This window comes from Cryptomeria japonica, chromosome 3, assembly GCF_030272615.1.
Source record: "Cryptomeria japonica chromosome 3, Sugi_1.0, whole genome shotgun sequence".
Classification (NCBI taxonomy): domain Eukaryota; kingdom Viridiplantae; phylum Streptophyta; class Pinopsida; order Cupressales; family Cupressaceae; genus Cryptomeria; species Cryptomeria japonica.
The window spans coordinates 795,904,885-795,921,139 of NC_081407.1; the positions used below are offsets into that span (position 1 = coordinate 795,904,885).

Sequence of the window (16,255 nt, forward strand, 5' to 3'; positions counted from 1 at the left end):
TCAAATTTGCTAAAGTAGCCATGCATGTTGATTTTTATTTCATGGCCTAATGACCTGCATGCTAAGATGAGTGTTCCCCATGATTCTCTATATATTCATCTACCACTTCTCTTGATTGTAGCACCCCAACACTTATTTTGATATTTTATGAAAGCCAAATCCAAATGGAATTTGTAAGGGTTGAAAATCAGCATTTCTAGAAAATTCAGAGAAGGCAAGTTTGGACATTAATATTTTGCACATGTGATCAATTCAAGACAAACCCGTTTGTGCACGTTCTCACCATATCCAGATGAAGTGATTCCCCGAATGGCGGCCCTTGAAATTGAGGTTTGATATTTTTTCAAAGCAGTGACTTGGTGAGTTTTAGAAGGGTTTGAAAGGTGCAGTTTCAGAATATGCTTGAGTTAGCAACTTCAAACATAAAAAAATTTCACCTCAAGCATCATCATGAGAAATTGTTTGACATTCTGAATTCTCTATATAGTGTTCTATAAGTGTGTCCATTTTCAGGACGTAGAAAGGTGATTTGATAAGTTTTTGAAGCCAATTCAAGAGGCTACTTGAGTGGTTTTGATCGAAATTTAGAGTTGTGAAGCATCAAATTAAATGATGATCCACTCAAAATTTTGAATCCAAAATATATCCAGTCAAGGTTTAAAAGCATTTTCAGAGGTCAGTTGTTCATAAATGAAAAAAATTTAATCTAGCCATCAAGGACCGGCTAAGGTTGCAACCCAACCAGATCAATTAATGCTTATCTCAAGAAAATGTATTATTTCAATTAATTTGATTCAAATAGTATTGTATCCAAATTTATTTGGATGATAGAAAGGATGATATTATTTGATTCAATTAAGGTGCAAGAAGGGGGTTGAGGTGAAAATAATTTGAACAATTTTATTAGTGGTTTAATATATTTTAATGTTGACAACATGGGTAATTGCATTTTAAAATGTAATTATTGTGGTCGTGCAAGTATTTCAAGAATGTGAAAAAGAGGAAATGAGAATGAAAATTCAAATATATTTTTCAATTATAATTAAAAACCATACTGCTGTGAGCAACGAGTGAAGCAAATGAATATTGTCGGCCTGTGAAAATTTAATGGAGAGATTAATTTTTAAAGACTTCTCAAAAGTCATATATATATCCCCATCCCTCAAGGTGGAATGGTAAAATGAAAATACAACGCTGGGCAGCGGGGGAGGTAAGTAATTTTCCCCCACATCGCAAGGCTTTCAAAGCATGGGAAAGGAGGGTGCGGACCTGCGGGGAAGGAACTGAACTTCCCTGCCACCCCGCAAAGTAAATCTGGGCAGGAAAAATGCAACGCAAGGTGAACCAAAAGACAAAAAATGAAAATGTTCCTAAAGTCTTATAATTCCCTGTTGTCTCACAAAGGAGATTAGGGTATGATGAAAGTCACGTGGGGCTGCAGGAAGTGCCATGTTTGAAGGCGAAAGCACATTAGGCTTTTTGTATTGTCCATCTCAGAAGATGGTGACAAATAGCATGTTTCCAACTATGCATTGAGGGCTCTGCAAATCTAGTTCCTAGGGTTTTTTGTGATGTTTGGTTCACTCGAAGGGTCTCTTTCTATAAGCCTGCAACATCTCAAGCATAGTTTTCTTTTGTATACGGGCAAATTTGGAAATGATCATGAGAAAGTGTATGAACGGTGCCCAGAAATTCATCATAATCCTCCAAAGACTACGTGCTGGTAATTTGAAGAGAATATTGTAGAGCTTAGAACAATGCAAGGGCACTTATTGCAAAAGCATCAAACCAAGGTGTAGCTCTGCAACATGGATCAATGCCCGAAAACCTTGTAATTGGAACACCTGTTATGATTGCAGAGGTTGCATAGATGATGTGAATTTCTCTCTGGCCGATATTAACAAGGGAGATTGATATGGTTGTTGTACGAAGAAGAAAGCATGATCATTCACAATGGAGTGTTGCACACAGATGTGAGGGGCAGATTCAATGGCTAGAGATAGTATGAAGTGGCTATATCTTTCTAGCGCTGTGGAATCTCTCTATGCCCTATGTGTTTTCAGTATACCAACAAATCAATGTAATGAAGTTATATTCAACGTGGCTTTGGAAATGAAGGAAGCATGTTGGCATTCTTTAGATGGATATAACAAATCGAATAGTGTTTGAGACTATGATTGGAGACTGATATTGGTCATGAAGAGGGTGTTTCCCTGCATAGTAAAACTTTGGGGATTGGATATGCACCCCATTTTGGCCTGCACCATTACATCACACACCTTTGTCCTGATCAGAACAACAGTCTACCCAACACGCCATGCTTTCAGTAGTGAAGAACTGGGATGATGATAGCAACATGTAGATGTATCGAAAAAAGGCTTAGCGATGTTAGCAAAAAGTGTAGAATCTGAAACTACTCTATCTCCTCTGAGCCAACTGATTAATCAAATAAACTAACAGAAAGCAAACAATAACATCAATATATAAATTAACTTACATATCCCTCACAAATCACATAACAAGAATGGGAATGGGAAATTCATAAATTGTTAAATACTCTGTTTTTAATGCAGACCCAGAGATTCTTTATTTCAGAATAATTGAAATTACAAAGAGGTTGGCTTTTAAATAGAGATCACAACCTTTATTAAAGTCACCGTAGAGAAAAACTAACAACAGTTAACTCTGCTAATAAAAAACTGTTTATAACAAGAAAACTCTAAAATAACATAGCATGTGTAGCATGCTATATTTAGTAGGAAATAACTAATTTTCTATAGGCATGCACTATACGGTGATGGTTCTAAAGAAAGCTCTAACTGCATACATAGCATGCTTTATTTGTAAGAATCCTAAGAAAAACAAATTACTATAGAAAAATATGGAGCATGCGGTGAATGCAAAAAACTATGGTGGATCTGAGAGTTTAGCGATGCATGACAATGATTTTGTCTTTGACGGTGGAAGCCAAAAATAGTGGCTAAGCTCACAGATGCATTCTCGAACAGCATCAACTATCTTAATACTCCCCCTTGATGTTGACAGAGCTTACAATCTTATCTCATAGTGTCAAAAAACTGAGCATTTGCAACTGCCTTGGTGAATATATCTGCTAGATGATCCTGGGTGTTGATGTGCTTCAATTCAACATCCTTCTTCTGCACCAAATCTCGTATGAAATGATATTTTATATCAAAATGCTTTGTCCTACTATGATGAACCGGATTCTTCGCTAACTTGATGGCACTCACATTGTCACAATAAATTACTATAGGTTGAATTTGTTTTTCTCCAATTTCTTCCAAAACTTTTTTGAGCCAAAGAGCTTGTGTACCTGCTAAGGTAATTGCAACATACTCTGCTTCTGTAGATGAGAGGGCAACAATACTTTGTTTTTTTGAACTCCGGGTAATTAAACTAGAACCAAAAGAAAAACAATTTTCAGATGTAGATTTACGGTCATCCATACTACCTCCCCAATCTGAATCACTAAAGCCTACAAGATTGAACTTTTCAGAAGAGTAGTAATGAATACCAAAAATTAAATTCCCTTTCAAATACCTCAAAATCCTCTTGGCTGCCTTCATATGTATTTCAGATGGATTTGTCATATACCTTGAAACAAGTGAAACTGAATAGGCAATACCAGACCTCGTGTGGATTAGAAACATCAAGCTCCCCACAATACTTCAGTAAGTTGTCTCATTAACTAAATCAACACCATCATCTCTACATAACAAAACTCCACGAGCACTTGGAGTGGAGGCAGGGTTACAGTCAGTCATATTAAATTTCTTCAGCATATTCTGTGCATACTTTGTTTGACAAATGAAAATATCATCCTTACTTTGATAAACCTCCATTTCTAAAAAATATTTCATGAGACCAAGATCTTTCATCTCAAATTCTTTCATCATAGCAGCTTTGAATTCATCTTTCATTTTAGAACTACTACCCATATACAAAAGATCATCAACATACAAACTTATGATGAGAATATCAATACCTTGTGTGTAGTAAAGGGTAGGATCACTCTTATTCTTTGGAAGCCATTCTCCTGAAAGCATCCATCAATCCTGGCATACCATGCTCTTGGTGCTTGCTTGAGGCCATACAAAGCCTTCTTCAACCTGTAAACAAGATGCTCTTTTCCTTCCACTTCAAAACCTTATGGCTGCTTCACATATACTTCCTCTTCTAAGTACCCATTCAAGAAGGCACTTTTCAAGTCCATATGATGTATGCTCCACTTTTTCTGAGCTGATAATGAAATCAACATTCTTATGGTCTCTTGTCTTGCTACTGGTGCAAATGTCTCTTCATAGTCAATTACATACTTCTGTGTGAAGTCTTTAGCAACTAATCTTGCCTTGTGTCTTTCAACACTCACATCACTGTTAAACTTGGTCTTGTAGACCCATTTGGTGTCAATCCTTTTTTTGTCATGTGGAAGTTTTGTTAACTCCCAAGTGTCATTCCTATGAATGGAATCCATCTCTTCTTCCATGGCTTTCACCCAAACCTCATTAGTACATGCATCTTCAAAACATGATGGTTCAAAATCAGCCTTGGATAATAAAGCAAAATTCACTGTCTCACCTATTGGGTTTTCTTCATGTACTTGATTTCCTCTCCTCTGGTAGATATCACTCAATCTCCTTACCTTCCTTGTAGAACTTGGAGAAGAAGCTGGACTTGAACTTGGTACTGAAGAACTTGATGAAGGGCTGCTTGGAGGAGTTAAACCACTGGATATAGAAACATTAGTTGGCTGCTCATGATCAATATCAGCAATTACATCATCATTCAAAACAAATTTTGGCTTCTCAACATGGCCTTTTTGATGACCATAAACTCCCCCTTAATCAAAAATCACATCTCTTGAGACAATAAGCTTGTTAGTGAGGGGATTATAGAATCTATAAGCCTTGCTTTTCTCACTATACCCAATAAAAGTACATGACTCACTGTTTGCATCTAACTTCTATCTATTCTAATCAGGTACATGCACATAAGACAAACAACCAAAAACTTTGAAATGATTAACATTAGGCCTTTTTCCATACCAGGCTTCATAAGGAGTCATCTTTTCGAGTGCACTAGTGGGGCTACGATTGAGGATGTACACCACTATAGCAACTGCATCTCCCCAATAAGAATTGCTCAATCCTTTGGTTTGTATCATGCATCTTGCCATTTCTAGCACAGTATGATTCCTTCTTTCAGCTACCCCATTCTGTTGAGGTGTGTATGCAGTTGTAAGTTGCCTCTTGATGCCATTAAGATCACAATGACTCTGGAAAGCCTTTGAGCAAATTTCTCCTCCACGATCAGCCCTTCAACATTTGATCTTGCATCCTTTCTCATTTTCCATGAGGGCTTTGAAATTCTTGAATATATCCAAGGCTTCATTTTTAGCCTTCAAAAAATATACCCAACAATTTTGTGAGTAATCATCAATAAAAGTGATGAAATATGATGAATTACCCAGACTCTTAGTCTGCATAGGACCACATATGTCTGAATGAACAAGCTAAAGTGGGTGATGAGCCCTCCATGCATTACCCTTTGGAAAATTTTCTCTTGCATGCTTTCCTTTAGCACAACCTTGGGCAAACCATAAACTAATGCATGCGAGGTTAGAAACTTCAAACTATGAAAATTTAAATGCCCATACCTAAGATGCCATAACCAACTTGAATCCTCATAAGCCATATTTGCCAAACTGTTGTTATTTTCACCAAACCTCAAGGGGAACATCCTATTTCTTGTCATAGGAACAACAATGACCACCCTATTACCCTTATTCTTATCATAGATAGTACATGTCTTATTCTCAAAAACTAGTTTATAATTTTTCTCACATAGCTGCCCAACACTTAACAAATTGTGCTTCAATTGTGGAGTATAATAAATATCAGGAATACTCTTTATACCTTCTTTTGTTTGGACCTCCATAGCTCCTTTGGCAGCAACCTCCAATGATTTATCATCACCAAGCTTGATCTTGGATTTGAAACTTCCATCCTATGTTGAGAAAAACTTCTCATTCCCTGTCATATGGTTAGAGCATCCAAAATCTAGGTACCAAACATCTTTACTAGTATTTTGACCCTTGGCATAAGATAAAAATAAGTGATCAGGAGGATTCTCACTACTTTCTTGAGCATAGTTAGCGCTTTTACCTTCTTTCAATCTGTATTCTCTTTCAAAGTGGCCATACCTATTACAATGGTAACATTGAACATTTCTCTTATCAAATTTGCCTCTACCTCTTCCTCTGGAACCACCTCTTCCTCTTGAGCCACCTCTACCTCTTCCTCTTGAAGAATTTTGGCTTTGCCCTTTACCTTTGCCTTGATTGATTTGGGCACTACTGCTACTTGCATCTTCATTTTTTGTGATAAGCAATTTAGAGGAAAATGCTTTCTCTACACCTTCAAAAGAATCTTTCAATCTTTCTTCATGAGACATCAGAGATCCAACCAGTTGATCGAACTGTAGTTTTGTCAAATCCTTGCTTTCTTCTATGATTATTGCTACATGATTCCATCTAGGTGTCAAAGATCTCAACACCTTTTTTATCAAAACTTCATTGCTTACAATTTCCCCAAGTGTAGCCATTTTATTGACCACATCTTTGACTCTGACACAATAATCACTTATACTTTTAGCTTCTTGCATCTTTCAATTCTCAAACTCTCACTTCAATGTCTAAAGTTTGACCACTTTAACTTGATCACTACCCTGATAAGCTTCTTGTAGAGTCTTCCAGACATCTTTAGCAGTTGTTGCTCCTGATATTCTTGGAAATAAGCTCTTATCAAGAGCTATCTGAATGTGAAATAAAGCTTGAGCATTCTTTTTCCTTTCTTCCTTTCTTGTTGTTCTTTCATTGGTTGTAAGGGCATTCCAATCTGCTGGCTCCTCATAACCTGATTCAATAATCTCCCACAAATCTTTTCCAATCAAAAAGGTCAGCATCTTAATGCACCAATAATCATAATCATTCCCATCAAATTCTAGAATGGGCATATGGTTATAATTCGACATGATTAACTTTGGCAAAATTTCAACAATAAAACTTTAACCCAAAACAATTTTACCTACTTTGATACCACTTGTAGAATCTGAAACTACTCTATCTCTTGTGAGCCAACTGATTAATCAAATAAAATAACAGAAAGCAAACAATAACACCAATACATAAATTAACATACATATCCCTCACAAATCAGATTCATAAATTGTTAAATACTCTAATTTTAATGCAGACCCAGATAATTGAAATTACAAAAAGGTTGGCTTTTCAATAGAGATCACAACCTTTATTAAAGTCACCATAGAGAAAAACTAACAACAGTTAACTCTACTAATAAAAAACTGTTTATTATAACAAGAAAACTCTAAAATAACATAGCATGTGTAGCATGCTATATTTAGTTGGAAATAACTAATTTTCTATAGGCATGCACTATATGGTGATGATTCTGAACAAAGCTCTAACTGCATACATAGCATGCTTTTATTTGTAAGAATCCTAAGAAAAACAAATTACAATAGAAAAATATGAAGCATGCAGTGAATGCAAAAAACTACGGTGGATCTGAGAGTTTAGCGATGCATGACAATGATTTTGTCTTTGACGATGGAAGCCAAAAATCAAACAGCATCAACTATCTTAATAAAAAGAGTGTTCGATAAAAAATTGGTAAGGACCACGCGATTTGCATGGCAACGCTGAGAGAATGGACACCTAAGGAGGAAGGGAGAAACACTCATTACTTGATGTCTAATTCTAGCCAAGGTGTATGTACTGCTTGATAAAGGCACCGAAGGAAATATGGGTCTGAAACAACCATGTGGGTGTTGTAGAGGATCAAATAGGGCATTTAAGACTTCATGAATTTGGCATTGCATTGTGGACTACTTAATTTGTGGTTATAAGTTGAATTCAAGATCGCGGTTATGCAAGTGTTGTGGATTAATCTCAGTGCTTTTGGTAGTAAGGTATATGTTCTGAAGAGATGCACCAGTAATGGATTTCAGTAGGTACATGTCATTTCCTTTGTTGGAGCTAGGATTGAGAAGGAATGAGTTAAGCATTTGAGAATGTTGGAAGGATTGCAAGAAGAATAGAGGTTGCAATGTAATGGAGCCTTGACAAGGTGTGAGGAGGCTTGTTATTGCTCGAAATGAATGAGTAGCCATGGACGGTGATACCCCTATATTCCATGCCTGCAAACCATAAATGATGGACCAAATATTTTCCAATGCAGCAAATACAGTAAAGGGTTGTGATTATCTTGTTTCATATGCTCATGATTCTGAAGCTTTCTTGCAGATTGTCTGATTTTTAATGTAGTGTTTTATGATAATGGTCATGCAAAACATGGCTATTACGCTTTGGAGTTGTTTTGAATGCAATATTCTTTGTATGTTTTGTTTCAGTTTGAGGTCCAACACTAAGCTTAAATGGGGCAATACTCTGCATTCAACAAGCCTACATAATTATTTTTTGAAAGATGATGACAGGATGCATCAAAAGAATAATGGAGCATCTATTTTGCAACAAATTAGAATTATTTCAAACCTAATAGGGTCGTGCATGGTGGGGCAAATTAAATCACCAAGCCTGTTTCAAACCCAACATATGCTCATATCTTTACTAGGCAGGGATGTGACTTTCAGTAAAGATGGTTTGTACCCAATAATTTCTTGGCTTGATATTCACCTTAGTGAAAATATTTTGTAAATGAGTAATTATTTTCACCCCTAAAGTGAAAAAGGTAAGTTGGAGAAAAATTTCAGTCAAACAGATTAAAAGTGCAGTAGCAGGATGGTTATTTTTCACCCAGCTCAAAATTTGTTGATATGATGTGAAAAGTATGCCAAACACTCCCCACTCCATGATAATGGGCTTTTATTTTCATTACTCGGTGAATAATTTCAATAGGAATGTCTTTGGGAAGAAGATGAAAGCTCCAGACAAACAAATTTATGTTTTAGAAGAGGATAAGGTACAAGAGTAAAATACAACATTCACTTAACAAAATATCTCTGTCAAAGGCATATGATAAATGGGAAGAGATAGAATAATTCTATTTAAGTGCCAAATGGAAGAGTATTATTTTTTGACAAAGATGTCTTATTGCAATTAAAATATTTTCACTTAAGGTGAAAGTGAATGTCAAGGGAAAATGAACTTCAACCAAAAAATGACAAGCCAACCACCTTTAGAAAGGAGATTACTAAATTTGGTTAGAGATAAAATGCAAGCTACAAATAGAGACAAAAGGAATGATACAAAAATGAAAACTACAAACAAAAGTAAAAGGGCTTGAAACAGCAAGAGACAAATTTATTTGTCAAAGCAAATATGTGAGGTTGAATGAGACAAAATTTTCAGTTGCAAGCATGGGAGAAGAAAAGTGTGAAAGTGTTCGAGTTTTTCTCAGGCTGCCAGGTGTCACAAGCAAGCCCTAGGATGTAGATCAAAGGAAGAAAGAATATTCAAATTCAGATTTGAAAATCAAACAGAGAGATGAATTCCATGTGTCATTTTTAGGTTCATTCTAGGGTTTCTCTTTTGTCCTTTTATTCTTCTTTTCTCTTCATTTTGAAGGGTTCCATGTGAAGTATACGGAAGTTAGTCATTAGTTTGTGATATTTTTATGTTTTGAACTATATTTCTTGAGTTAATCTTATCATGTGACTGTCTCCAGGTTGAAATGTAATTTTTTTTGAATTAAAATAATCAAGGATTGTTCACATTCTTCAAGAACATTTGTCGTTGTGAGTTGCAAGTTGTGATTTCTTTCTATTCAAGGGGTAGAGTAAATGCTTTCATGAATGTAATGGGATTTTTATGTTTCCAAATGGATTGTTAAGAAGGTTTGTATGATATGATTTAGTGATCTTGTTGTTACCAGGTAATAACATTTATAAGATTTTCAGAGCATGTTTGAAACATGACAACATAAAATGTTTTCCATATGACTCCGCTGCCCTCTCTTTGGTATTGGTCAAGGTTATACAAGTTCTACTTCACTTTGGTCCCAAGTATTCAAAATCAAAATATCATTTTCCTTCTATTTCTAGAAGTAATTTTAGTGTAGAAATCAATCCCAATGGTTGAATGAATTGAGAAGCCAAGATTGTAGCCAAATCTAAAGATTATAAACTTTCATTGGTATATTTTCCTTGGGATATCTGCTATAGTTTGCAATGTCTGAACATGAAATAAAGTAGGTCATTTAGACATTTCTTAGGGAGACCCACCTTGGTTTTGCAAATCACAAACTGTAGGAGATTTCGGTCTAGTGACTTAATCTCATTCATTGGCCAAATCCAACCTTGAACTTGAGAATAAGAAAGTGGCTAATCCTTTAGGGTTTGGGAGTCTATTGACTTGGGAACCAACAAGTGGATTGTGAGCTAGTGGTGATATGGATAGTAGATCGAGGGATATAAGGACCTAATATGGATGGAAGGGATGAAGGCTTTATTTTTGGGATACAAGGACCCATAATGGATTTGGAGGATGAACGAATATGTACATGTTTGGGCTTAGAAGGGATGACCCGTTCTAGAAAAAATATTAACATATTGAGGGTGAGCTATATACCTAAGGCCATGATAATAAAAAATTTATTGATATGAAGGGGTCCTAATTTACCTTATTCATGTAAGCATAAGCCTTTGCCTTGATAATGAATTATTTGCCAAATATTTCTACCAATGGGATACTTGTTGCTTTCGAGACAAGATGCAAGTTCATTTTGAGGAGGATATAATGTGAAAGGAATGGCATGATCATGAAGTAGGACATATTACATGAAAGTAGAGGAACCCATTTGATATGTAAGGTATTAATGAACAACTTGGTTAGAGGTAATGGGATCCTGGGAAGGATTAGGATTATGAGGGGGAATTAGGTGGAGCAATGGGATCATCTAGGGAGGTGGGTGGAAATGGGTCTTGAGGGAAATTAGGAGCCTAGACAAAGAGATCATCTAGAGAGGTGAGATCTTGAGACAAATATGGAACTGAAGATATACTCTAATCTTGACATGGGAGAAGATCATTGGATAGAGTAGAAAATGTTCTTTGCTCTTGAATTGGACCATTGGATAGGGTGGAAGGGATATCATGATCTTGCTTCATAGGTCAATTATGAATGGGACATGGAAGGATACTTCACTCTTGAGATAGAAGGGGATCATATTGGATAAAATAAAAATGGATGAGGGTATCATCATAATACTCTTGAGAGATGGGATCTTGGTAAAAAAATGGATTGGATGAAAGGTTTGTTCTTGATCTTGATTTACATTAGGACTTGTTTCTTTTGTCTTTGGATTATCCTCATGACATGGATCCAATTCTATGGATGGGATATGAGTTTGGGTATGAACAGAGGATTCTTACATGGAGTCCATGTTTTGGTATATGATAAAAGTTGATTTTGAAGGGGACTCTCTTGAGTAAGTTTGATTGGGAATGGAGCATATGGAGCCATTGGATCTAGTTTTTCTTAAATTTTTTAAGGGATTTGTATAAAGAAATGGATTAGCTTATATTTCTACTATGGATAGCCCTTGGGGGTAAATGCAAAACGTATAATCATTGGCTATGTATCTTGAAGTGGGTCATTGTTGTGGTGCTTTGAGGAATGATGGCATGATGGGAGATGCTACTTCTGGCTCATTTTTTTCTTGGATAGCCTATTATAGAATCACCCAAAATAGATATGTCATTGGTGTGATTATTTTAGAAAAATCCATTGCTAGACATAGGTGGATTATTTTGATTGTGATTGGAAAAACTATCTTGACATATACCTAATTCCTCATTAGGTGACTTATTGGGATGACCTTCAATAGTATTGGCACTTTGATCGATAAGGTGTTGAATGATGTTCTTCAATCTTATGCAATTTAGAGTTTTATGTCATTTGGTCCCATGTTATTCATAGAAGTCATTGCCATTCCACCATGATGGTTTGAGGTGTCCTAGTTCAAGGTGTTTTATTTTTGGGAGTGTAATAACATTTGAATAGATTAGCTTCTTCAAAGTTGATTTGATGGGTTCTCCTAAGGGTATGTATCTTTGTCTTTGTGTGTTGTTGTTGATGTTTGTCAAGGAAAATTTGTCATCTAATTCTTGTAAGGTATCTCTCATTCAGTGTGTATGATGTGACTCTAAGGATTATCAAAGTTAATTGTACTAGTTGGATTGAATCTAGGGTAAATTGTAGGGTTTATTTATTTATTTATAGCTTACACTCGTGTGTTGACTATAAAATATTCAGGGAGTCATATCCTTTTGGATCAAAATTGCTGTCGACAATACAAGACTTTGAGACACACTTAGTGTTGTTCTATGGATGGAAAAGATGCCAATTAAAGTGGAGGCTATACTAGTTATGATGCTATGAACTTAGTGTAATGCAAGCAAGCTATGCTATGTTTTTGAATTTTTTTCTTGAAGTTTAAGGATGAAAATGCAACTAAGAAGATGACTATTCTTATGATTTTGGATTGTGGAAACTTTTGAATGCAAATATAAGGGTGCAAACCTAAGTGACTAAAGGGAAAATCTAGACGTCAAAGATTAAAAAAATCTTCATAATGATGGTTTTGTTGAAGTCTCACCTTTCACTAGACTTATGAGGTACAGGCTTGACTTGTTGATGGAGGAGATAAAAGAAAGATAATAAGGTCATTATGTCCTAGAAATGACTAAATGTGGTAAAAAACTCAATGTTTGCATTGCAGATCATGAAAATTGTAGTGGAGATTTTACAATCATGATACTCTAGTTTGGTTTTAGTTTCTGGTCACTTCTAATTTTTGCAAACAATTGGAATACACAACAGATAGTTTGTTTGTTGATTTTAATGCTTTAGATTTTTGTACGTGGGAATAGATTAGTGAAAAAATCTTTTTGCATTGGTGTAACACATTAATAATTCAAGACAATCATAAGCACTTACAACCTAGTACTCAAGGGTAAGATACTACTTTATTAGGGTAAAATGCCTATCCATTGTTCATAGATAGAGGTCCAGTGACACAACACTTGAGTTGTGACACTAGCTGAACTTTCCTCTTACCTCGAAGGTCTAGAGACCTTATAAACAATGAGATTTCTACCTTACTGAGGGAGGTACATGTGGAGTGTCTTTATGGTACAATACACATCCCTTAAACTATCAAGCAGTTACATAGGTTATCTTCTAAAATAAAAAAAATGGTTCATAGTAAGGGCTCCAAGAACATGGATGTGGGGCTAGAATGTGGAGACCTATTAAATGTCAATCAAGCTTTCATGATTAGACTTGGATCCTCACCCCTTAGTACTCTATATCAACATGTAACACAAGGAAATGACTAGCCTCAACCTAATAGGATTGTACGACAAATATTTCTCTTGTTCCTTTATATATCCTATTGGTGATTGTGTGCTTGTGTTGAACCTTGAGGTGATGAAATCCCTAGGTAGGCCTCCTACTAAAAATAAAAGTAGGTTTCATTATATGTCTCTCTTATGCCCAAGATCCACAAAGACAAGGGGAGAGGATACATGTATAACTATTCATGTCCACCCAACAAAATTACAAGTGCACTAGATACAGAAGATAGTCATTCATTAACCTTAAGAAATTGAAATGCTTTTTACACTAGAAATCACAAACACTTAAGGTTTAAAAAAAAATTGTCTTTGACTTAGTTCCTACAACAAACATGTTTGATTTTTTTCTTTTTAAGGTCCTTTCTCTTTCATCGCCAAGATGCTAAATAAATAGTTAGTAACATAAAAGTCTTTTTCCTATGAACTCAAACATTTAGAAAGAGTAGAATCTTGAAATGAGAGAAATGGGTACCTTCTACCTTCACCAAGTGAATGCAATACAAATTTTTATGTATGGAGTATTGTCTACATATGCATGATATATTCTTTCAAATGTGTGATAGATTGCTACAAATGTGTTAGATATTCAAGCATAAGCGTTAAAGATTTTGACATATGTGTTATTTATTTCACGATTGCAGTATGCAAAACCTGTAACCTGCAAGATCTAAAAACTCACAAAATAGATCTAATTAATGCATGATTTCATGTTGGGTTCACCAAAAATGTAAACATTAAAAATTGGGGGAAATAGTAAGTGACTGAACAAGCAACCACAAATTCAAATCAATTACTAAATTCTCAAACACAACCAATGGAAGAATACAAACAAACACAACAAATGAATAATTCAATAAAAAATGCAAACCAATATTGAATCCTTGGAAGAGGCCTCAATTGTTCTCCCTTTTGTGATATATGAAGTTAGCTCTCAGAATCGTAGCACTTTACTTGGTAGCGTGATTGCACAAAAGCTCAAAGAATGTGGTTGTTTTTTAATGATTATTGAGAATCAGATTTGCTTTTATATATTTCAGGATATCAATCAATGGTTCAAATTAAAAGATCGATAGAATGATCAATAATTGAGTTTAAATTGATAGGAATTGATTTAGAAAATGGTGGTTGTGAGTTGAAGTGGAAATGAATGTCAGTTAAGATGATAAATAAATTAGCTAGTTCAATAATTAAAATCATTTAAACATGTGCATTACGAGAAATAGAATAAAATAAGGATTTTTTTTATTTTAAAAAAAATTGATTTAAAAACAAAGATGGACAACTAAATAATTTTTTTTTTCTAATTGTAGAAGACTTAGTTAATTAATTAAATAATTACAATAATTATTTAACTATGAGAGAGAAACAAAATAAAATAAATTAAATAACTAAAATTGTTTAATGTGTGCATGGTTAAAGAAAATGAGGATAATTAAATATTAAAGATCATTTACTTATTTGTGCAAAAATGATTAATTAAATAATTAAAATTATTTAACTAATTTCGGAGGAAAATTAAATAATGAAAAATTATTTAATTGTGAGAAGGGAGGGAAATTTTATTTTTTGAATTTGAAATAGAAGAGTAAAGTTATTTTAATTAAATAATTAAAATTATTTAATTAATTAAGAGGAAAATTAGTAAAGTGTTGCATTCTAGGCATCAAAACATTTTTAGGTGTCTACAATAGAAAAATTAATTTTCATATACTTGGAAGGTAAAATTATTTTTATCAAGATTGGGGAGTCTTATCAAACTGCCCAATTTTATAGCCTTTACTCATCATCCCACCCACATAAACATATTTGAAAAAAAGTTTGAAACATGTATATATTATAAATTCCTTCAAGAACAATTACATATATTGAGGATTTATACAAGCAACAAAGGTAATGACTTTTTAATTTCTCCCCTCTTTGCAACCCGACTTCCTATTCTCTTATGCAATTCTCTTGAGAAACCTATAAGTTCTTTCTCCAAATTTTCTTCTATTCATTTCTACTTCATAACATCATTAAAATGTGCATTTTATAGATATTAAAACCTGTGTTAGGAACCAAAAAGGGGCACACAAATATTCTCTTTCACTCCCTAGCTTAACCTTTGAGATTCCTTCAAAAACATGAAATAAAATATAATTTTTTCTTCCAAAATGTGGTGTCAATTATGTTGCACCATATAAAAAGTCTTGATGTTATATTTTTATTTGGAAAATGATTTAAATACTAAACCAATTCATGCACCTTTGGCAATTGAAGAGTTATTAGCTTTTTTTTCTAAATTCACAAATTTTTCCTTCCATTTTTCCACTTGAATTGAAAGAATAAGACAAGAATGAAATGCCAAATGATTATAACACTTCACAAGATGCTCTTGATGCCTAACAAAAAATGCAAAAAATGAACATTAAAAAAGAAAACATTGTTTTGGTTCAATGTAGGATTTCTTGTGAGCCCGAAGGTTCTTGAATTAGGTAGCACTCTTAAAAGCCATATTATGTATATTTGATTATTGCGCAAATATACACCATTCATCATTAGGGATTAGATCTAAGAGTAAATATTATGTTGGCTTTGTTGTCCCTAGAAGGAAACCCTATTTTATGAGTGCATTGTATTTTGCCTATGCACTGCAATGTATTGCGAGATTCTCATAACCCTTGAGTTGCCTCTAAATCTCTAGGTGGTGATACTCCTATAGATGAAAATATTCCTTTATAAGTATGTTGTAATATTAATTATTTCTAAATAATCTACTGGGAAAATTTTAGAGTGTGGGACTTTTCTTTTGAAAGGAGTTTTTCTATGTAAATCATTATTTATGAATGTTATTTATGTT

General features: G+C 34.4%; 1 protein-coding gene across 1 annotated transcript in view; it reads left to right on the plus strand.

Annotated features, from left to right (window-relative positions):
- Positions 1 to 12,850, plus strand: part of LOC131874678 (uncharacterized) — a 93,910-nt gene extending 81,060 nt beyond the window's left edge. Inside the window, exon 3 of the mRNA XM_059218582.1 lies at positions 12,314 to 12,850. Within this exon, the coding sequence (XP_059074565.1) occupies positions 12,314 to 12,364 (51 nt within the window). The 3' untranslated portion in view covers positions 12,365 to 12,850. The remainder of the gene's footprint in view (positions 1 to 12,313) is intronic.
- The last annotated feature ends 3,405 nt before the right edge of the window (positions 12,851 to 16,255 follow it).